Source organism: Equus caballus, chromosome 26 (assembly GCF_041296265.1).
Source record: "Equus caballus isolate H_3958 breed thoroughbred chromosome 26, TB-T2T, whole genome shotgun sequence".
Taxonomy (NCBI): Eukaryota; Metazoa; Chordata; class Mammalia; order Perissodactyla; family Equidae; genus Equus; species Equus caballus.
In genome coordinates this window covers 33,609,457-33,627,757 of record NC_091709.1, presented here as the reverse complement: position 1 = coordinate 33,627,757, position 18,301 = coordinate 33,609,457, and the positions used below count along the sequence as shown (strand labels likewise).

Below are 18,301 nucleotides of genomic sequence, written 5' to 3'. Positions count from 1 at the left end.
ATCCAGACCTTGTTTTTGTTCACTAATTTTTTCAGCCTTGCAGCTCCTCTGATGCATTATGAAATAGCTAAATCACATACTTCTTTTAAGCACCTGACCATAGATGCCCCTTGAAGGCAAGTCACCCCCCTTTGTTCCTCCCACAGCATCTAGCAACACAGTATCTTGACATTGTAGTCGGTATGGAGAAAGCGTGTGTAGCAGTCATGGCTACTTGGTGGGGCAAATACTTAGGATGAGTGAACCTTTCTTTAAAGTCCATCTAGTTGTTCAGTAAATTGAAATGGATGAAAACTCAGAAGAATCAGTAGACATAGATTGAAGGAGTACAATTCCAGCCAGCCAATGCCCTTTGTCTGGAAATAAGAGGTCCGGTAAACGTGATGTGTCAAGGCTCCTTTGCACTTTGCCCACCAAAGCTGTAAGTTTATGAATATGGCCTTTATTGTTTCAGTTTGATGCCTTCACCATTAATTATTGGGTTGTCTGCATTGTTCAGCAGGTTTTGCTGGTGCCACGTGTATTTATCTAATGTTTACAGACTGTTTCTGTTAACTACCACAGGTTTACACCCTACGAGTGGTATAACCCCCACCCATGCAACCCTGACTCAGACGTGGTGGAAAACAATTTTACTTTACTAAATAGTTTCTGGTTTGGAGTTGGAGCTCTCATGCAGCAAGGTACATCGGTTGCCCACCTTTGTTACACGCATCCCACAGTCTGCTGACAGGCTTCCATGCTGGTAAACTCCACCATGAAGCTAGAGGGTAGGCTAACAAACCATCTTAGGAATTAAAAAGTAGAACCTGACTTCTTAGCAAGTTTTAAAAATAACAAAGACAAAAATATGACTTAAATGGAATTCTTTTGTTGTAGATCTAAAATAAGATGTCCATCAGGGGCTGGCCCAGTGCCATGGTGGTTAAGTTTGCCCTCTCTGCATTAGCGGCCTGGGGTTTGAGGGTTTGGGTCCTGGGTGTGGACCTAGCACTGCTCATCAAGCCATGCTGTGGCAGCATCCCACATAGAAGATGTGTAAGAACTTACAACTAAGATATACAACTTTGGGGCTTTGGGGAGAAACAGAAAAAACTTCTATCAAGAAATGAATACAAAATTTTACTAGAGTGAAGTAAAGGATAAAGGACCTTAGACACTGTTTACAAATTTTTTTTACAAATTGTTTTACAAATTTGTTACAATTGTTTTACAATTTTGTTTACAAATTATTTGCGTGGATGGAGGTATCGATCTTTTCCTTTCCAGCCCTAACTCTGCAAGTCAGAGGTGTGAAAGGAGTGGAATCTGAATCCTTTCAAAATTAAGTTGACTTACATTCCTTCAATAGCTGACAGTATCTAAAACTGTCACCTAATTATCACTCTGACAAACCCTACTATGCTTCATCTTAGCTTCCCCAGAAACTTTTTACAATCACCCTCATTGGTAACCACAGCAACAGAAAACTATAGGGGATGTGGAAATAAAGTTCAAACCATAGAAATGTAGTATATTTTATACAATGTCTATGATTTGAGGGATTTTGATTTTCTTGGGGAAGGAGGAGTGAGTTGTTATAATCTTTGGAAGAAATCCAGGTCTTTTGTGGGTTTTCTTCAGCTTTGATTTTGGAGCTATGGTCTAGAAAATACTTCCTAAGATTAAACGCATTAATTTAAGGAAATCATAAGTCACAGATGTTATTGTGTTTGGAATATCTGCTCATTTGACATTAAGCTGCAAAATAAATTGGCAAAGGAAAATTCAACTGGGATATATATTAAATGTATTTTTTACTTGAGGGTGAACCCTAAGACTTCTAATGAGGGAATTGTTATTATAATACTTGAAACTTTCATATTCTGAGTCCACAAATTAGAGGGAGAGAGAACAAGGGTCTCCAGTGTAGAAATACCAAATAACTGAGGAAAGTAGGTAAATCTTCTTATCAGGCAATTAAGCATAGTTTATGCTGGCACTGCTAAATAGGTGTAGACAAAGCATGTGATTTACTAGAAATCATTCACGTGACTAAAGCACAGCATAAAACTATAAATCCTGCAGGAAAACCCATTAGAAACCGTCTACTTTTTTACCAGTGCATTTAATTTTTAGGACATTTATCTTATGAGCAATTACTTTCAAAGAGTGAAGGAGATGCCCCACTCCTTCCATATAGCTTGCCTTCCCATACCATTAGAATAGATAAATATAGACTTGAGTTTCACGGAGCATGCAGTAGGTCTGTGCAGGTACCTATGACCATGACTGCACTCACCTCCGAAACCTCTCTTTGTCTTATGACTGCACTCACCCCCAAAATCTCTCTTTCATAATTCCACCCATTTGGAGTTTACCATCATCCACAGCAAACCGTGGGATGCAGTGTCTACTAGTTACCGCTACCTTGGGTACATGACAGTCAGCCCCAACCAGACTCTGCTTGTTTTTCCAGAAGTTTAAAACTATTCGTCAGGTGAAACAAATATTGCCATGTACAAATTTACAACACTGGTGACTGTTAGTGCATCCGTCCTTAGCATGTGGCATTGGACCAGGTAGCTAATCTCTGTACAGACTGTTGCATTCTCTCCTGTTAGCAGAAGCTTGTCACTGTACTCAATTGGAAACCATTTTGTCTCATTTCCTTTTTAATGTGATGATCAGGCTTTCTCTTTCCTACAGAGCGTGAGCAAAGTCTGGGTCAGGATTGGCTGTCATGTCTGCCGTAAAAGGCACTAAAGAGACGTCAGCAAGTATTGTCTCTCATCCCCAACATTTTCTAAGGATGTTTTACTCTACTTTTATTGCTTTCATAACTTCATCCTCTGGCGTTCTGAACTTAGACAAATCATCTCTACTTGAGGGAAGCCATTTCTAAGTATATCAGCTAACGCTGAGAGTCATGAAAGTCACAAAATTGTGTGAAAATAAAAAACATGATGAAATGTCAAGAAATCTAATTCATATCATCTATCAAGAGTTTAAAATTAACCTGAGTAGGTTTCTATTAATTTTCTTTAATTTCCAAGACAACCTCATTCAAAAGTATAAACATGAATTTTGAAGTGTGATAGATGTGAATTTTTATTATTTCTTATTACATATCAATAGTTGGTTGTCCATCTGTCTGTCCAGTTTTACTGCCATATAATATGTAATATACAAATATACAAGTAATAAATTAAAACTTTATTTTTTCATAAAAGCAACCAAATAACATAAAGTTAAATTTACAGCAAAAAATCTATACCTATAAGCTAAGAAAATATATGTATTAACTGTATTACTTATTTCCCATGGCCATTTTATGAAATAAATGGTATCTTAATGATAACCAACTAAAGATCTAAAATACTATCACACTGCCACAGGCTGCTAGATCAATTAAGTACAAAGATATGAAACAAGCTTGGGCATTAAACACGCACTCACACACAGACTTATGAATCCTATTAAGCCACAAGATTAAAACAACAGCAACAAACTGTTCCACTAAATCCTTGGAGGCAATTTAATGGAAACTATTATAAATCTGTGTAATATTACACACCCAAGTTCAAACAAACAAACAAAAGAAGGAAATACAAATCACAGTGAAACCACTTGCCTCATTAAAAGAGAATAAAGCACAAAGATACTTAATAGCATTAGGAGAATAGATCTGTTAATTCAAAGTGCAGAAACTGCCAGCCTTGATCTGCTTATCACAAGCCTTGAGCTGGCTTTGATTTCATGAGCAATATGCATGTCTGTTTATAGATTAAACTTGAGCATAAACTCATTTGTTTGTAGATTGGTAAACTCCAATTTCCCTTTCCATTTTAAGCCATTAATTTCAAAACAACCCACAGAATAGTGAAAGGATCTTTTAAACCAGGTACTTCACCTGCTGTAGTTTGCCCTTTGGATTTTTAAATGCAGGGTGTCTTTCTTCCACTTTTTAACTGGTCGCATAAACTCTATCAGGCTTCCAAGTTCATGGAGGAAATGCTACATACAGAACCAATGGTGAACTTCAGGCAAGTGGGTTAACCAAAATCTACCCATGAATCAGTACAACTGGAGTGAGCTCTGCATATATCCTTCACACCTTTCTTTATTCTATGACTAGTTTTCTAGACTTCCAAAGCTCAGATTGCTCAAAAGTTTTGAGCTAGACAGTTTTCACAGATGTTTGCCTTTTGTGGAAATAAATTTAGTCCATATACCCTTTCTCGTAGAGAGAAAAGTTTTCTTGGTAAACACATTAAGTGCCTCAATGTCATCTTTTACAAATAATTACGAATCATCTGATGACATCGAAAAGGTATGTTTTTACTAGGAAAGCTCCCTTTTCATGTGACAAACAGCTAGTCTTTGAAATATAATTAAGAAATAGTACTTTAAGGACAAAATTAGACTTTTAAGTGAATATATTCTTTTTAGTCAAATAAGATCTAAATTAGAAAAAATAATGTTGACTTTAAAAGTAGCATAAAATAATAATAAACAATTCATCTACTACTGTCAAGCATGGATGCAGCCTATTTTATTTGATTTGCAAAATCCCAATGTTTTATTAAAGTACATGTGGTAAGTGGCTATGTTAATCTTTGGCAAGTTTCTCAGGTTCTTTAACCTTAAGAAGAAGTTAGCATTTCAAAGCTTTTCATATGTGTACAAAAAACTAGAACATTTTATTCACACAATAAGATGCATATTAGACAGTAATAAAAGACCAGAAGTCTTAGAGTTGACTTTCAACATAAATGAGGTGACTAACTCAAATCTAAGCAACTTAACTAACTCTATACATTTTAGACATAGAATATTTCAGGGTTAAAATCATTTAATACCACGAAACGTTGATAAATTACATTTTAAGCAATAGCAGTGATTAATGATAAAAGATCATTTAGGGGCTGGCCCAGTGCCATAGTGGTTACATTTGTGTGCTCATCCTCGGTGGCCTGGGGTTCGCAGGCTCAAATCCCAGGCATGGACCTACACACCACTCATTAAGCCATGCTGTGGTGGCATCCCACATACAAAATAGAGAAAGACTGGCATAGATCTTAGTTCAGTGACAATCTTCCTCAAGCACAAAAAAGAGGACGATTGGCAACAGATGTTAGTTCAGGGCCAATCTTCCTCACACACACACACACACACAAAAGATCATTTAGATTTTATGCCATTTTCTAAAAAATACATCTATTTCACCAACACACAAGAGAATAAGTCCTTGATGGATTTACAGCTTTTATGTCACAAAAATGCATTATCTCCCTAGATTAGAGTCGAATCATAAGTCTTCCCTTTTCTTCTAACTCTGTGTAACACTCTTACTCTGATGATACCATCACAGGATCAGAGCTGATGCCCAAAGCTCTATCGACCAGAATAGTTGGAGGGATATGGTGGTTTTTCACCCTAATCATCATTTCATCCTACACTGCCAATCTGGCTGCCTTCTTGACAGTAGAGAGAATGGAGTCCCCCATTGATTCAGCAGATGATCTGGCAAAGCAAACCAAGATAGAATATGGGGCAGTCAGAGATGGATCGACAATGACCTTCTTCAAGGTAAGGAACTGACAATGCATTCTCGATGGTTAGCTCATGCTGAGGAGAGGGAAATGTAGAGTGATTCCCTCTAGCCTCAGATCCACAGATCAGTATCTTCAATATCGTTTCTTTCCTTGGTGCCAGAAAAACAGATGCTGTTTTCTGAATACAGTCTAACCACCCTCTAATTAATCACTCTTATATGGAACCCACAAAATAAAGATTCCTTAATCTGAAATTCCAAAAACCAAAATACTTGAATCTCACTGTTTTGTTCTTTCTGTTCTCCACTTGATGAGAAAGAAGCAGATGACAAGTGAATGTGTTGATATTAGGATTTATTTGAAGAATTAAAACCAAAAGTTCCCAATGGGCCCCAGTCTAATATTGCATCTGCATCAACAAGGACAGTGTTCCCAGCATGACCTGAAACTTTAAAATAGCCTGGAGTGTGTTCTGAGGCACCAAGGGAGAATTAACTTAGAATCAATATAGTTTTAGCGTCAAGCGCGTTTCACTGTTAAGTCTTTTTAATTACTTACCCAGACTAATGAAACTGATTTCTACCTTGCTTATGGAATAAGCTTTAGTACTTTCATCACCAAATCGCAGATACTACATCTGCCATGGGAGAAAAAAACGGATTTTAGTAGATCCAGGGAGGTTAGCGCTGGCATAAATACCTTAGAGATACAAAGTTCACTTTACTAATGAAGAAAACAAAATCTTCAGAAGCTAAATTATCTGTTCAAAGTCACATACTTGGTCCGTGATAGAGATGGGCTAGAACCTTCTCTTGAGAGGTAACTGTGCATGTGAAAAAAAAGGAAAACAGCAGCTGTAAACAAAATAAATTTTAAAAACAATTTTCACACTCAGATTATCAAAAATCAAGGTGTTACCCCAGGATGGAGTGGACTATTTTGACTTATGAAGAATATTAATTTAGAAACAAAAAACTGAGGGTAAGAAAAAGTAAATACTTCTTTATATAACAGTATTGGTTCACCAAAATTGATATTACCTATGCATTAAATGTGGTTTAACAATTAACAATAATAATAATAATAAATACAAATTTGCTTTGTTTCAAGAGAAAACTATACCCAGAGTTTATCCAAAAACAGAGTAATATAAAAAGTTAGGATTTGGTTTTCCTCTATGTTAAAAAAGATAATTTTTAAACATTCTTTTTATTTTAAGAAATACGTCATTGATTTAATGAATGTATAAAGTGTGGTGATTTTTTCTTCCCTGGCCAAGTGTTGTTGAAGGACAGATGACATTAAATAGATGGCTTTCCAAGCTTCCGAAAGCTTGGATTTTCCTAAAATCAACAGCGTGAAGAGGTAGACGTTACCCCAAGCTAGTAATTCATCACAATTCTTGTCAGAAACCAGGAAAGTCACCTGCAAGGTGTATAGGACGGAGGGACACTGCCAAAGTAGAGCTGAGTCTGTCTCAAAAGATATCTGAAATGATTGACCTGTTCCACCAATTTCAAAACGTTTTAGGGGCCGGCCCCATGGCTGAGTGGTTAAAGTTCCTCAGGCTCCACTTTGGCAGACTGGGTTTGCAGGTTCGGATCCCAGGTACGGACCTGCTCCACTCATTAGCCATGCTGTGGAGACATCCCACATACAAAATACAAGAAGATTGGCATGGATGTTAGCTCAGGGCTAGTCTTCCTCAAACGAAAAAAGAGGAAGATTGGCAATGGATGTTAGCTCAGGGCAAATCTTCCTCACCAAAAAAAGAAAACAATCTTAAAATATCAGTAAGTAGGCAAGTAGAGGCAGAGAAGATTCTCCTACCTTCTAGACACACACTGCAAATACAGAAGAGGAAGAGGCCACTCTTTGAAGAAGCAATAGACCTGACTTTGCCACTGTGCAAGCGATCCATGTATTCACAGAGTGTGTCTTAACTTCATTTTGATTTGTTTCTGCTCACACGCCTCTTTGAATACAAAGGGTGCTAGTGACCACACGGAGGTGTGTTCTGTTAGTGCATTTCCCAGCAACCACCACGTGCTACTCTCACACCGGCTGCTCCCTGGACATTTTCAGAGGGAGTTCCTGCCTGCCCCCTGGTCCTGAAAATGAGGCACAAATGAAAGGCGTTTCTCAGGTCACCAGGCCAAGGATGAGACAGTAAGCATCTCAGAGAGAAAGAGTGGAACGATAATACCAAGAAGGACAGTGAGAGCAGCAGTGTGCACTGCACACTGGCTCATAGCCACCCACCCTGTTTCTAAATGCTTCACATACATTATCACGTTTTACCCTTAAAAAGGCCAACTGACAGAAGTACTAATATCATCCCTGTTGTGTGATGAGGAAATTGAGGCACAGCTTGGTTAATTAACTGGCCCCAAATTTACAAGGCTAGCGAAGGAAGAGCCAGGATTCAGTCAAACTTCAGAGAGTTCTAGAAGATAGGTTCCTGAGGGTAGAGAATGACCATTTCTTTGCGGTTACATCCCCAGAAGCTAAAACAGCACCTGGCATATAGTAGGCACTTGGAAATAAGTTTTCAATAAATGAACAAATGCACTAATGAATTCTAGTAAAGACGGAATTCTATCAGAGGGAGAGAAGAAAGGAGCTGAGGAGGTGTCTTTGTCTATGCAGGCTGCTTTAACAAAATACGGTGATCTGGGTGGCTTATAAACCGTGGAAATTTACATCTCACAGTCTGGAGGCTGGAAGTCTGAAATCAGGGCACCAGCGCGGTTGAGTGAATGTCCTCTTCCAATGACAGACTTCTTGTATCCTCACCTGGTAGAAGGAGCAAGAAATCTCTCTGGAGCCTCTGATGTAAGGCCCTAATCCCATTCATAAGGGCTCCGCTCTCATGACTTAAGCACCTCTCAAAGTCCCCGTATCCTAATGCCATCATCTTTGAGGGTTAAGATTTCAACATATGAATTTGGGGGGGGACACGTTCAGACTACAGCAGGAGGGATACGTTGAGATCCCCGCAGGAAGAGACACTGTTGCCAAGTTCCTTGATTGACAAGTTAGCTTGCAGCCCGGCAACACTATTTATCAAGAAGGAATTTATTTGCAAAAAGAGAACAAGGACTAAATCCGATTTAGCTTTCCGCTTGAGGGAGGCAAGCTGTCAGAAAGCTTCAGAGGGATACACACTCAGGATTCTTAAGCTGGATTATTCCACAGGGGAAAGAAACATTCCAGCCTTTTAGCTCTCAGGGTAGTTCTACCTTAAGGCACTGAGAGACAGCAGTTATGGTCACAAGGACTCAGTCCTGACCAGCCACTACATTACTGTTTCACCTCTGCTGTGCCATCGGGGCCTCCCTCCCTCCCTCCCTCCCTCTCTTTCTCTCTTAATCAAAGACAATATCCTCTCCAGGGCTGTCGAATGAATAAGGAAAGCTACATTTGCATAGTCCAACCTAGCAAAGGTTAGGTCTGATCTGTTGTTGGGTCTTAAGCCATTTGCTCAGATGAGTCCCATAGCCAACTTGATCACAGAGAAACTTCTAGTAAGAAGCATTTTCTGATCGTGCACACTGTAACTTAAAATGCTTTGTTGCCAGAAAAGAAAATATGCCTTTGACACTCAACTGGTAAAAACTTGTTTTTTTGCTTTCAAGTTGATTCTAAATTGCTTTACAGTTAAAGAATAGGCAGTTGCAAGGAGGAAAGGAAATTACCAAAATCCGTGAACAAACAAAATATGCTAAACCTCTCATGTGGTCTCTGGGCCATGAGCAAGGGATGACTTTAGCAAAGTTTCTCCTTCAAAAGTGTGGCCACAAGTGGCTCGCTAAAATTCAATCAAAATCCATTGGGTTTTTTTCCCTAGACTTTGTATTCTTGCAGATAGCATAACCTTAGATTTCAGATTTGGGGTATTTGATTTTCAAAATGAAAAAAAATAAAATTTCGTTTTTTTAAATAGCTCAGGTAAGGTTCCACCCTCTCCCATCTGAATTCAGGTAAGGCTGAAGGAATAAACTGACATTTATTAGGCAAGTGCTGAGTCAAAGTAAGAAGCATCTGAGACAAGGGAGGCTGAAGCAGTTTTCCTTTATTGCATCATTTGTATGTGTAACAACCACATTGATCATCAGGGAGTGTATTTACATCAGAGAACTAGGATTAAATCGTAAATTCAATTCCACGCATGTTCACAAAGCTTTGGATGAACACAAGGAGATTCTAGCTGATATTGTCTGTAAAGAAAAGAACGACTCTAAGTTTTGTGGCCACGGTCACTCAACTGATGATGCTTATTAAACATTACATTTATCAAGGTCATCAACACTCCAAGTCTTAAAGTCTTAAGCATTGTGGATAATGTAATACGTTATTTGACCAAAGGGTGTAGTCACCACTAGGCCAATTAGCAGGACAGGTTAAAGAGATGCCGAGTATTTTATCATCCGTTCAGGGATTGTTGAAGATGATGTAAGAAATTCTACAAACATCAAGGGACCATTTCTTTCTCCTTATCAGGCTGTCAATTAACTAATGGACTTTTTTTTATAAGTCAGTGTGTTAATAATTCGGAACTTCGAAAAGAATTTTTCAATAAACTCCCTGTTATTTTTTACTTGAGATAATACTAATTGATAATAGGATATTAACTATATTGCTTTCTCAGCTCTTTGCTGGTGAATCACTGGTGATTCTGGTGAATTCAATTGTTTCAAGAGCCTGAACAGTAAAGCCATTTCCTGCTCTCCCCTCTCCCTGAGACCACCACAAGCATCTTAGGAGGTACATAGAGTGGTCAGTTTATAGCCGAGCTCTATGGATGCAACTTGGGTACAGCTTCCCTACGGCCTGTGTGACCCATTTCCCTCTTTTATACCCAAGAAAATTGACAACAGTGACATCCAGCTGCGACTTTTCCTTTCATAAAGGAGAGCTAAGATACGAGTTTTCTCCCTCTCTCAGAAGGTAGGGAATGTACAAAAATTCTATTCTTTCTCCTTATTGTAATTCTATTAATTACCTTTCCAGATAAATGGAATAGTCCAAACTTTGGTCTCTCACTGACAGTTTAGCAAGTCACTTTTATTTCCCCAGATGAAGAAAGGATTGTCATGAAAAAATCTAATAACCATTTGAGGCCTAAAAGAGAAGATTTCTCAATGCCCCTTGCAAACCATCATCCAAGCACAATAATGGTTTTAGTCCATTGTTCAGAGACTGAGGATACAAGCCAGTCTTCTCAGGAGATATGACTAATATCAGATGCTGGGATATAAATTAAAACTGACAGTGAAGTGCTTCAGGTTGCAGGTTCTGGAGCCTGACAACCTGGGTTCAAATTCCGACTTTACTGCTTGTTAACGAAGTAGAACTTGGCAAATTATTTAAACTCTCAGTGCCTTGATTTCCCTGTCTGTGATAACACCTAACTCATAAGATTATTTTAAGGATTAAATGACTTAATAGAAGTAATGTGCTTACAATATTTCTTGGCAAATTCTAAACAATAAAAAAGTGACATACTACTGTAATTATCGCCAACAACATCATCACCATTAGCATCCAACCCTTACCTCCAGCTATTAGTCTGGATTTTTACAATATCTCTGGATTTAAAAAACTCTAGTTTGGTCTTTGGTCAGCTCCCTTACTGTCAGTGACCTCTGGAAGGTGTGCCTTCTGGTAATGGACATTAAAATCCAAAGGGAGTGCCAGTGCCCAAGGTCTCAAAGACTTTCAGAGGTCAGGACAGACAGACAGCCCTTGGAAGCCCTTCCTAAGCACATGCATTTCATTTGCAGAAGAACCACTTCCAGATGGTAGGTAGGCAACAGATGGTGAAGCTGCCCTTAGAATTCAGCTCAGAAGCAGAGTGAGGTAGTTCAACTTAATTCAGTTCAATTTATATTTTTTCCAAGATCTCCAATATGAGCAGCACTTGAGGTTGGCACTGTTAAGAAATAGGAGGGGGAAAAGGTATAAAATCTTGTGCAAGGCTTGAAAACCTGAATAGCAATAGAAAAACAAGATGCACACAGACCTGTTAAATACAATGCAACATGCTATTAAGAAGCGTGTGTTGTGCAGACAGGAAGCGGTGTGTACATCAGAAGACGTCCTTGTGAACCAGATTGGCTAGGAAATATTCATGTAAGAAATGCTTCTCAGTAGAAGCTTGCCTTGTAACAAATCACTATGCTCTCGGACCAAAGCCAGAGGATTACACAGATTAGATCATGATTCAGTTGAAAATGACTTGGATAAAATAGGTTTAAAAAAATCATAACAGACTTGTCATTTCTGGCTTTCATGGTCTAGGGACTTTGTACTAGCTATGGGAATAAGGGACTCTCTAACCTTTATAATCTCCTTCCAGGGAGTAGGTAGGTGCTATCAGCAACCCAAAAGACATTTCAAGAAAGTTACTGGGTACCGCACCAGTGGAATTGAAGCAATAAGCCATTATAGGGAGACAGGTTTCAGACAGAAATAGTCATATAAGGAAGCACAAGATGAAAGACATTTCTCAAACTTCTCTGCATAGAAAGGCATTCTTTGTCTAAGAGCTGTTAGCTTGTGTTTGAAAGATCCAGCTAATTTTATTGTCAGTGTCCAGTGTAGTGTAAATTTAGTCCCTGTAGGCTAAAAATGTATTTGTTTGGGAAGAAACCCATGAGGTCAATTAAAGATAACCTTTGTCAAAGCCTGGTATATTGCCTGTAATGGACCAATGTTTAACTCTAGACAAGAGAAAACATGAAAAAGTTTTTAGCAAAGGTGTTTAAATACCACTAAGGGAATTTTTTAAAGGAAATACAAGAATTTTTAAAACCTTGGAGATTCTGAGAGTGTTATAACTTTCTATCAATTCAAGATAAGAGCATATTCAACTACAACAATCATATCATAAACATTTGAAAAACAGAGGCTCCTAACTATACTATAAATGCTTTCTTCTGATGGTCTTCCTTCAAAGTGATTTTTGTAAATTAAATCTTACATTTAAAACACCATGAGAATCTATTATTTAGTGAAAATATATATCTAACCATGTGTTAGAGGAAATGGTTGTTTTTAAGGCAACTATTCACCTCTGATGTATCTGTTTCACAAGTCTGGATTTCTACACAGCTAATTTCCATGTCTTTGATTGATTTTTTAAGGTTTTTCTTAAATCAGGCTTTACCTAAAGTAAAAGCAAATTAGATATTTTAAAATGTAATTGTTTTGGGTACTGTATTTTATTTGTTCAACATACATGTATTTGCCACATTTATAAGATCACTTTTGATAAGATAACAAAGATCAAATATCAATAATTTATCCCTAGTGTGTATGTATGTGTGTGGGATTATGGATATTGGAAAAATAAACATATGTGAACATGGATCTAAATATAGAATCTTCAGATATATGAATCTGAAGTAGAATCGCACAGTGATTCAGTCTACTGATTAATAGGATTATACATCTTTGCTGTAGAAACTCCATAACCTGGTTGAAGAAATAATGTGATAAATAATGCTTGTCTCAGTAAAAATGAAATATTAGAGGGGTATGTCTATAAAAATGGAGATTCTTTCAGTCTTAAAACCATATTACACTCCAGAATTTACATATTTTACATGTTATAGCGGAAACCCTTCAACTGAAAACGAGGAATTGTATGGAACACAAAATACTGTTAAAGGAAAAAAGATAAACACTATTCCTGTTTTCTTCTAGTTTACAACTACTGCACTTCCTAAAACACTGTCTAATTTTTTGTCCAAACAAATGCAAGCTGCCTACATTTCTTTAACTAGTTCCCATACATTATGTGATGACTCCAAGAGGTACAACAAACAGCTCTGGTTATAAGAGAAAGATGCCACTGATAGTTACTGTGGTTATTTCCTTAGAAAATTTGTTGATGCTATTGAAACATTAGCCAAGTCATGAGCTTAATATTCTGTGTATTAAAACAAAGAGTCGATTCCCTTATTGATTAAGAACACAGACCCTGGAGTCAGATTGCTGGCATCAAATCCTGGCTTCATCATTTCTTCACATGATGTTCTGTTTACTCATCTGTAAAAGAGAAATGATGATGATATTTTTCTCATATGATCACTGTGAAGATTAAATAAATTAATACATACAAAGTGCTTAGAACAGTGCTTGGCACACGGTAAACACTGCCTGTGCTGGTTATTATTACTATTTTCAATAAGCAGTTTTTAATTGCACACAGACACATTGTAAATCATTTCCCAGTGAGTGTTTAGCTTGCCTGCATTGTAGGGGAAAAAAGAGAAATAAACGATGGTCATAAAGTGGTGATACAGGAACGCTCCGTTACAACAGATTTTTAGATGAAAAAATGCTTCTTCTTTGCCAACAATGTTTCATCAGCATCAGAATAGCCACTTAATCAGGTTTAAACAGACAAAATGAATTTATCTAAACCTGATGCCCTTCCAGGATTAACAAAAATAAACCTGATTATTTCAGGTTTAATAAATGAAGACTTTTCAGTTTTAACAACTTTTGCTAAGAAGCTCAGAGTACTTTACAAATATTCTAATTAACCTTTGACATATTCAGTAAAATAAGAGGCAATCACTGTTCCTATTTTTTAAATATATATTATTTAGAGCAAATTAGCAGGCTGAGGCTATAGAAGATTTAGAAATGCAAAAATATGCAGACTGTCATTCAAACAGTTTGTTTGGTCTTTTAATATTTATGATAATTTCCCATGATATTCCTATTTTTAAGAATTATTAAGATTTGTGTCTTAAAAATGGAAAACCTATTAAAAAGGACTAAATCTAAATTAACTACTCCCAGCATAGTACTTTTTGAGCCAGTAATAAACAAACATTACAGAACAGGGCATGACGGTGGACAGAACTCAGGAGGAAGGAGGAAAGAGACCCTAATTCTGTACTGGCTCTTCCACTAAGCAAATGTGACCTTCTGTGTGTCACTTAAATGTTTCTGAAGTCAGGACCTGCATAAGTAATATGAAAGGATTGGTCTAGAAAGCAGAACCTGGGGGCTGAGCGATCCTTAAGTGAAACTCTTTCAACGATGACGTTCTCCTTGTGGGTTTCCAGTGGTGGAAAACGGACTATAGCCGAACGCTCTTGAGTCATCTACAGGTTAAAGAAGTTATTCCTTAGTCACATTTGGAGTCTTGTGAACTCTAAGCTACTCAGAGTCTCAAATAGCCTATAATTCCAAATATGGAACACAATGGAACCCCGCAACAGCAAACTTTCTAAATGATGTCAAGAAACTTTAAACGAAAGCAGAAGAATGCCATTCTCTGTTCCATTATGTTTATCATTATGAGGTTGGAGCAAGAACAGAAGGAGGGGGTCATTTGTCCTCAACTTCTATAGGCCAAAAATTCAGTTTTCTAACAATTTGCAGCATTCATTTTTAATAAAATTTAAATTCGGTGGGAAAAAGTAGATGTTTCATGGAATTTTTTATTGAGGCTGACTCCTAGTTTGCATTAACATGATATCAAATAAACAATTATCTCTGGGAATAATATGAGCCCGTGAATATAAGCTATATTGTCACAGGTAAATCACATAAGATTAAAATCATTTTTGGAGAAATTTTGACAAAATGAACATCCACCTACCCCAAATCAGGATGGTACATTGAAAAGAGCATTGAATTAGCTGTCAGGAGTCCTGGGGTCCGGTATTAACTCTGATACTAACTAGTTTTGTGAATTTCATGAAGCTTCCAAACCTTCTGTACCAAAATTTCCTCCTTGGTGAAAATGGCAGTTTGAATGAGCCAATTTCTAAAGTCTCTGACAACTTTAAAATTTCATACTTCAAAGAAAATTATTTTCCCTTAAGGTAGTTCCCTGATGGAGGAATAATTTTCCCAGCTGTGCATTTACTGCCAAAAGACAGGCTGACCTCCCTACAAGTACAAGTAGCTTGTACAAGTAGCTTTTTATTATAAATTTAGCATTATCTCACTCTTAGAGGCTGAAATCATACAACAAAGGAGGCATTGACCCTGACCCTAAAAACATGCCTTTGTCGTTGAGACGAGCTCCAATTCTTTTGGGATTGAGGAGTAATTCACAGCAGCCTAATGATGACAGAATGGCTTCCATAAAACACCAGTATCTATAAGGTACTGTTTATTGAATTGTTTGTCTCAAAAGACCTTTCTCAAGGGGCTCTTCAAATGCCTAACAATCCAAAATAAAGCCATCTGTCCTCCCCTAACTCATAAAGCCTCCAGCATTAACCCAGGTCTTAAATAGAGTTAGGAATTGAGTGAGCCCCCAGGAACACTTGAGCATGAATAACTGTACTAGAGTTGATTCCATAGGTATTCCATTTATTCCTTATGGCCCCAAATCATGTTTTAGGCTTCTCTGCACTCCTGAGATGATACACGCCGTGCCCGCCAAGAAAGCTATCTAGTGTGAGTGAGCACCATATACATGTGTGGGAGCTAGATTTTGCTCAAAGTTATAATAATTCCCATAATGTCTTTTGTCTTTGAAATAAATGGAGGGGAGTGTTGATGCAAATGAAGACAAATTCAGAAGAAAAAGGTGGAACAATATAGAAATTATAGAGTAAAATGTAAATTAGCTAATCATAGATCACTATTCAAAAGGATAGAAAATTTGTATCTAAGCAATATGAAAACTTAGGCAGTATATTTTAACAAAGAGTAAGATAATGAGATAGGGGAATGTATAGATGCATATATAATACATATAATACATCTGATTTATTATTGAGTCTATCAAAAGCCGAAGAACAAGGGAAAAGACAAAATCATAGAACACTTTGAAATGAAATATTCAGTCCTCATATCTAAAATATAATTGCAATTAAAAATTGAATGTTTGCTTATAAAGGCATATAAATACAGTATGAAGAGTTTTCTGACCTGAATTTTAATTTGAAAAGAGCATTTGTATTTTAAGTTTTCTAGAAAAGATAAGAGTGAATAGCTGTTCTTTCATAAATAAAGCCGAGGCAACACGTGATTTATCCCAGGGCTGTCCCCAGTAAAGGAAGGCTGGATCAGGTATTGAAAGATATATACCAGAAAACAGTAAAACAACACCTGCTGGAGTTAAGTGTGTGAAGGAGAATGGAATAAGTAGTAGAGTCCTGGAGTGAGCTAGTCACTCCTTGGCTCAGTGGACCACGGCGACTTGTTCTTAAGTGGTCACAATTCCTTAGGCAAATGCTATCATTGATATCAATGTTCTTTTTTCCCTAACTGAAATAAGCAAAAGGACTTTGAGCCAATGTCTTACATCAATTGGGCAAGATCTCCTTTTTCTCAGTAGCTGCCTTACTGCCTCCAAGTATTTTCCTGTAACGAATTGGGCATTTCTCAACTATCAAATTGAAGTCCCAGGATCATCTATCTTGGTTTCCTACCTGCAGAGAAAGAATCTTCCCTGTACTGTTTGAACCACTGGGATTTTGAGCATCTTTAGAACATATTTTCTCAGCACTCTTCTGCTGGTGGGTATGCTTTCTTTCCCTGCAGAAATCAAAGATATCCACCTACGAGAAGATGTGGGCTTTCATGAGCAGCAGGCAGCAGACTGCCCTTGTGAAACACAGTGATGAGGGAATCCACCGAGTGCTCACCACCGACTACGCCCTCCTAATGGAGTCCACCAGCATTGAGTATGTGACACAGAGAAACTGCAACCTCACTCAGATCGGGGGCCTCATTGACTCCAAAGGTTACGGAGTGGGAACGCCTATCGGTAAGAGAGGCAAGGCACTAGCCAAGACTGAGATGGGCAACATCAATCACGAAGTATAAAAGGGAGTGGACTCAGAGATATCTAGTCCACATTCTGAGCTAACACCTGTGCCAATCTTCCTTTATTTTATATGTGGGATGCCTGCCACAGCATGGCTTGGTGAGTGGTGTATAGGTCCACGCCCTGGATCCGAACCTGAGAACCCCGGGCCGCTGAAGCAGAGCATGTGAACTTAACCACTGCACCACTGGGCTGGCCCGAGATGCTATTTCTTTATATCCCATCATTGCTAATTTTACTCAAATGGTCCATAATTCAGAGAAGAACACTGGGAGTTGGTGCCTTTCCCTGAATCTTTTCAAAATCAAGACTTTGGGATTGATTGTAACATATTCTGCATCTTTTTAGAAAGGCAACTGTAGTTTCTTAATAGAACCATCTTTAGACTAAATTATAAAGCTGAAAACTGCGCTTTTATCATTCTATCCTCTACTCAATAACCTCACCTCCACCATCTTTTAACATCCCTCCTTTCCCACCAAATTTCTTATCTAGTAATGATGATAGAAAATAGCAATGTGTATCACTCGTTCAAAGAATATTTGTGCTTTAATATGAGACTTTTAATGGACATTTCTTCTAATGAATGGAATATAACCATAAACCTAAAATTTTTGGGGGCGAAGCAAGGGGCTCCTTTCTGAAACACTCCTGCATTAATACAGCCCATTGAAAATTACTCTGCCATCATGTAAATGAGGCCGACCCTGTGATGAATATCACTATATTTTATATAATATGATAAAGAAAGATTTGAATGTTCCAGTTGAGTCTGCTTTTTGCTAACCTCATCTATACTCTGACATACAAGTTCCAAAGTTGAAGTCTTTCCCCCACCCAAGATGAAAAGAAATATACTCCAGGAATTTTTCTTAGTGGTTATAAACCTGTCATGCTTTTAAACCAAAAACAGTGAAGGAATAATTGGAACAGATGGCAGACCTCAGAGAGA

General features: G+C 37.7%; 1 protein-coding gene across 17 annotated transcripts in view; it reads left to right on the top strand.

The window, feature by feature from the left end:
• Nucleotides 1-18,301, top strand: part of GRIK1 (glutamate ionotropic receptor kainate type subunit 1) — a 357,358-nt gene that overhangs the window by 318,674 nt on the left and 20,383 nt on the right. For 12 of the 17 annotated variants that reach the window (XM_023629990.2, XM_023629989.2, XM_023629994.2 and 9 more), the window contains 3 exons: nucleotides 565-683; nucleotides 5,354-5,571; nucleotides 17,064-17,289. In XM_023629990.2, the coding sequence (XP_023485758.1) occupies nucleotides 565-683; nucleotides 5,354-5,571; nucleotides 17,064-17,289 (563 nt within the window). The remainder of the gene's footprint in view (nucleotides 1-564; nucleotides 684-5,353; nucleotides 5,572-17,063; nucleotides 17,290-18,301) is intronic. The other 5 variants (XR_011433072.1, XR_011433070.1, XR_011433071.1 and 2 more) reach the window with 1 other exon arrangement.